Below are 6280 nucleotides of genomic sequence, written 5' to 3' on the forward strand. Positions count from 1 at the left end.
ATGGGTTTAAATTGTGGGTGGAAAGGTACCGGCTGGATATTAGGGGGAAATATTTTACAGTAAGAGTTGTTCAACAGTGGAATAGTCTACCTAGGGTGGTGGTGAGCTCCCCCTCACTGGCGGTCTTTAAGCAGAGGCTGGAGAAGCACTAGTCAGGGATGTTCTATGCTGATCCTGCACTAAGCAGGGGGTTGGACTAGATGGCCTGTATGGCCCCTTCCAACTCTATGATTCTATGATTAACTCCAAACCTAGACAATAAGTGTGTGGCTTTTTCTCCTCCCCCACTCTTTTTTCCCCCCCACCCCAGACAACTTTCCACTGAGCAGGCAGTTTTACAAGAGTCCCTGGAGAAAGAATCCAAAGTAAACAAACGCCTGTCGATGGAAAATGAAGAACTTCTGTGGAAGTTACACAATGGCGATCTGTGCAGCCGGAGATCGCTGTCCCCTTCTACCCCACCGATGCCTTTTCAGTCTCCGAGGAATTCTGGCTCCTTCTCCAGCCCACCCGTGTCACCTAGATGACACCCCTGCGTGCGGAGCAACTCCTTTCGTAGAGACGTTTCATCCGTGATCTGCAGAACTTAAACATGAATTGAGGGAGCAAAGAATTAACGTTAGCTGTACGTGATTGAAAACTGGAAACTGCTGTCATGAGGAACAGGTATAAAACATCCTGAGATCTCCGGACTGGGGCTTCCGGATTCTCCTCTTTGTTTTTGTTTTTTGAAAGACTTCAATAATAACTTCTGGACGTTGTTGCACAAAGCACTTAAAAGAGCAAGAAAAGGTCTTGTTCGTTTTTTGCCTTTTGCCTAACTATAGGGAAAAAATATGCTCAGGGGCTTATAAATAAATGGTCGTAACCTTTAATGCGTTCCTCACCATAGACACCTTTCTGAGACTCTGGGTGTAGCAAGAAAGGATTGGATGTAGCACATGAAGTGTGTCTGATTTGGCCGCCTTTGCCATGTACATTATGGAGGACGAAAGCTGAAGAATATAGTGACGTGTATATCATGAATAAAACATTGTCCGTATGCATGTTTTTTTAAATCAAAGGATTCTCACTTCTTCGGGGCTGAGAAAAAGCTGACACTTGTTCTCTTGTGTTCTTCCTAATCTCTCTGCTTCAGTTCAGTAAGAGGATGAAAGGAAACGGTTGTTTGGTTTTGTCTGTGTCTGTCTGAGTCGAATCTGTAGACTGATAATTTCTTAAACCATAATTTAATGTTCTTTTTTTGTTGTTGCTCGCCTACTTTACCCCATACCCCTTTTGGAATTAGATTTCCCCCCTGCTAATGACTCCCCTCCTCTTTTTTAAACACTACGCATCACACATGCAGCTCCTTTTGTCCAAGCGTGATAAGCAATTGTAGAAGGCTGATCTGACCCAAAATTGCCAGATTTCAAACTGAAGGGGTAGACATTAAGATGCTATTCTTTCTCTAATAAGCAAGAGAATGGGGTTGTGTGTCCCTACCAATACTTATTTTTCCTTGCATTGTGAAGAGCAAAAAATCCCGGATCAATAACTTAGCATTTTGCACTTTTTAGCACTTTTGCATTTAATGGCTAAAAGGAGAAATCCGTACCCAGGTAATCTCCAATGGATTTACCTGTCCTGTCTAATAGACTTCAGGACTCTCTATCTTCAGTTTCATTTGCTTCCTCTGCTCTCCGCCCCCAACCATTAGAAAGACAATATTGGATTGTATTGCTAAAGTTGTATGAGGAAGATGTTCATGTCATATGTAACATTTGCTCTACTGTATTACAAATTTAAAGATGAGATAGTGCATGTCTGCTCTTATTGTTTATCTGGTCAAAAATTATTTTTTGGATTTCATAGGTCTTTTTAAGTACAAAACACTTTTAATTATGAAATGGGAGTGTCAGATGTTGTGGCTTGGTGTACAGACACTACCACAACATCCTAGAATACATCGATAATTCCTTTGCTGTGGAACAGTCCGCTCATTAGCAAACAGATGGCTAAATCCTACTATTACTTTACAGTGAAAATCTTGAGAACCACTGGAGATTTCTTTGTCCCTTCCATAAAACTGGAGAAAGGGAGTCCAGGGAAATCTTCAGTAAACTTGAATAGTAAAATGTCAAAACCGTCAAAACCAAATGTTTTGGTCTAGGATGCAAAAATGTTTTGCTCTAAAAGAGGAAGATTTTAGTTACGCTTATTCTGTAATTATGGAAGTATTATCTACTCTGTAATATGAAAAATTCAAGGATGAAATATTTAATTTTTACATGCTGTATAAAGTGTGCCTGCCCTGCGCAACATTTTACTCGACCTTACCCCATTTATGGCACTGTACTCGCCACCGTAGCTAGAGATGTCAGCACTTCTGAATTAATTCTTGTCCGGAAATTGAATAGAACCGTGAAAATTCTGCTTTAGGCTGAAACTTGGCTTAGAAATATGTCTTGGAGCAATTTTATTTCTTTGGCAAGAACAAATTTGATGCTATGTATACTTGCGTGTTGAAAATTAAAGTAAAACTTTTTTTCTACTGGTTTATAAGACTCTTGCATCATTGGGGAAAGGGTAGATAAGAAAATGTAAACGCTGACCAAGCCATACCAGAGTGATCTTTCGGAATGGTGGAGGTGCTGTTTCCCATATGGCTGCTTTCAATGTTGCTCTAGCAAAGTTTGAACCTGGGAGGTCACTTACATGGGAAACCATGTCACAGACACCTCTTCTCACATGATCTCTTGGCTTTCAGACATTCATAATGTTATATCATCAGGCTTGCCTGCCTCTGTGAACAGAGCATTCTTCAGCAACAACTAGAGTAGGAAGATCCAGCTCTATCCACAGGCATGTAGCAGGCAATGCTCATACTGTTGGCAGAATGAGGCATACAGCCTATCAGTGGGGCATGGTTGAACTTTGTGCTCTTTGGTAGGGATACACATCCAACGTGCTTGTGTTATTAGCTGCCTGCATAGAAACAGGCACATCTTCTTCAGTGGATTGACTAACCTTTTTTGTGGTAAGTGCACAACTACAGTTGAGTTCATTGGTGAAGTACAACTGCCATATTCATTGAAAGAAAATCCAAAAAGCCTTTTTTTAATTGTCAAGTCACATTTGACTTATGGCAACCTCTGGTCGTGTTTTCAAGGCAAGAGAAGTTCAAAGGTGCATCTGCTTCACAACCCTGGTGTTCCTTGGCGGTCTCCCATCCAAATACTTGCCAGGGTTGACCCTGCTTGGCTTCTGAGATCTGATGAGATCAAGCTAGTTGTAACAGAAATAAATACATTGAAGGAGGGGTTAAGAATGAGAGACATGACTTCCTTATATTAAGCACTGAAATTTTCACCATCTGCCTGTGTTTTCAAACCAAGTAAGGGGCAACTTTTCAAAAGCATTATGGTGAATTAGTTATCATTTACTAATCTGTATTTGGTTTGTTTTCTTTGCATGGTATGTCCCAATCCATACCATAAACGGGACGCAGTATGCACCTTGGCCTTCTTTATTAGGTTACAATGGGTAGCGAGACAGAACAGCTGCTTGAATACGCCCTTAACTCTGCCTAAATTGGGATCTGTATTAAATGTGCTGTTACCCTAGGTTTTCTGAAAGGTAGAATTTATCTTTTAAACTACTATGTACAGAAAAGTATGTAGTCCTTAATGCTGAAGCCCTAAACCTTAGGATGCATACTTTTCTGAGAATGTATACGTAGCTGTATGTTATGTGAAATGAGCAACAAAATTCATATAGACCAAAGGAAATAGCGGTGATATTTGTATAAATGTCTAATAACCTCTGTCAAATAAAAGCGGGAAGTGATGAGAGACTTGCAAACTAAGTAATGTGAAGAATTTATTTAAAGTGGTTACACTAAGTAATGTGAAACATTTCTTTAAATTGGTTGCATTTTGTATGAGTGTCACTCCTGCTAATTAAAAATTTCTGTATTTAGGCACACGTGAATTGTGTGGGAGTGATTGTGACTAATGGAACGGACATTAGTGCCATAGGCGTTACATATTTATCGGTAATAATTCATAGCCCTGACCTGACTTGCCCAGACTAGCCTGATCCTAGGAGCTGATCCCAGGAGCTAAGCAGGGTCGGCCCTAGTTAGTATTTGGATGGGAGACCACCAAGGAAATTCAGGATCCTTTTGCAGAGGCAGGCAAAGGCAAGCTACCTCAGTTCATCTCTTGCCTTGAAAACCCTACAGGGTTGCCATAAGTCAGCTGTGACTTGAGGGCACTTTACCTCCAGTAATTTGTATACTAATATAATTACCATTATGTAACAAGCAAAGCTGTCGAAGGCTTTCACGGTCAGAGTTCATTGGTTCTTGTAGGTTATCCGAGCTGTGTGACCGTGGTCTTGGTATTTTCTTTCCTGACGTTTCGCCAGCAGCTGTGGCAGGCTGGACAATGATTCAGCTCAAACCCAACCCTTTTCTGACTATATATTACTCTTCCTACACACTTGACACTGAGAGACACTTTCCTTCAGTGTTACTCCTCTGAAGATGCCTGCCACAGCTGCTGGCGAAACGTCAGGAAAGAAAATACCAAGACCACGGTCACACAGCCCAGATAACCTACAAGAACCAAGTAAAGCTGTGATCGGTAGACCTACATCAGCCTGCCCTAAGCTTGTGTCCTTTTGTGCATTTGCATTGGAATCCTTACAGTAGCATAAAGATACCTTTGCCAGTTTCTCTTGCTTCTAACATTTCTTTAAACTGCAGCTTAACACCAATCCATCATCTTGAGGAACAGGACTATCATTTCCCCCCTGTGACGTCTTCATCTTAACCAGTCAACTTTCAACACTGCAGATGTTTTCCAAATCACCTTTGTATCCTTTAATGTGACAGGAATGTTCCTCTTAATGAAGTCGGCAGGGAGGGGGGAAGTCAGTGCTGGTCCTTGAAGAAATAAAAACTGTAGAAGAGTTTAATCAGCCAATACAGGTTGCCTCTGTCATCACTACCTATAAATGACATCAGAGGTTTGTTTCCTCCCTATTAGAAATTTAAACATTGCCAACGTAATTGAAGCTTACAAATCGGGTTCTCTGGGATTTTCACTTTGTTGAGCGATGGTGGTTTTCTAGTTTGGGAAGATTTTAAAGGAAGGCTGGCCTTTTAACAAGAGGTAGACACTGTCTAGGCCAGTATAAGTCTTAAAAAAACTAGACACAGTGCATTCCTGAGGAATTACTGCAGTCTAAGCCCATTGAAATGAATGGGCTTAGACTGGAATAACTCTCCTTAGGAATGCACTGTCAGGCACTTGAAACTGTTTTGCAGGTAGACGTTGTTTGCAGTGAAAAACTCATCCTAAGCAAAGCTACACCCCTAGGCCTACTGACTTTAAGGGGGTTGGAAGGGTGTGGCTCAGCTGTAAACGTTTCAGCCAGAGAACTCATCTGTGGTGTTGGTTGTACTGGCATCACAATGTGATACACTTGCTGGGCTGTGCTATCTAAGGGTTTATGGTATACAATAGTCACTAATCATGTTGGGATCTCCCAACACAACTATATGTGCATAAGGGGGCTCTGGAGCTCAGTGTGGCTCTGAGTGCGGCTTCAGGCTTCCCTTCCACGTCATTTTTTCATGCAAAAAGTAAGCAGGGCCCAGTTTGTCCCTTTGCACTCACCGTGTCCTCAGTCACATGATCGCAGGACATGGGGAGACTGGTAAAGGTGAAGGCAGCCCCCCCGCCACTCTTTCTGCTTGCAAAAACAAGCAGACAGGAACCTTGAAGCCCCTCTTCTATCCTCCAAGTGCTTGGACCCCCCCCCCCATCAAGCAGCAGAGCACTCTGTAAAGGTAAGTCCCCCTGTGTGTGTGTTGATATGATTTGTGTCTACTGCTACGTATAGATAAGTCCTAATAATAAACTATTCCTTGGGATGAGACTGTTGACTTAACTATTGGTTTCCTTTTATACAAGAGTCAGGCAGAATGACTTCATTCGTATTTACCAAGAAGCAACTCAATTGAAATTCTCTTAAATTTTAATTCCTCAGTGTAACATTCTGCAAAGAACCTTCCTTATCCTCATCAGAATATAACTCTTCAATATACTGAAACATACAGAATCCTGCCTCTTTTATAAATGGAGACCATTTTAAGAGTATTAGGGCATACAAATAGCAAACACTCAAAGCTTGCAAAGTATTTTATTTAATGTGTAACTAATCTAGTATACTTATGACATTAGAACTCACATGCTATGGTTTCAACAATAAGTTTAAAAGCATTTTATCT

General features: G+C 41.2%; 1 protein-coding gene across 4 annotated transcripts in view; it reads left to right on the forward strand.

Moving 5' to 3' along the window:
• The window catches only part of MTUS1 (microtubule associated scaffold protein 1), a 101928-nt gene extending 101375 nt beyond the window's left edge, over window positions 1–553 (forward strand). For all 4 annotated transcript variants that reach the window (XM_056855610.1, XM_056855608.1, XM_056855609.1 and 1 more), the window contains one exon: window positions 311–553. In XM_056855610.1, the coding sequence (XP_056711588.1) occupies window positions 311–527 (217 nt within the window). In that variant the 3' untranslated portion in view covers window positions 528–553. The remainder of the gene's footprint in view (window positions 1–310) is intronic.
• The last annotated feature ends 5727 nt before the right edge of the window (window positions 554–6280 follow it).

Source organism: Euleptes europaea, chromosome 9, assembly GCF_029931775.1.
Source record: "Euleptes europaea isolate rEulEur1 chromosome 9, rEulEur1.hap1, whole genome shotgun sequence".
Taxonomy (NCBI): Eukaryota; Metazoa; Chordata; class Lepidosauria; order Squamata; family Sphaerodactylidae; genus Euleptes; species Euleptes europaea.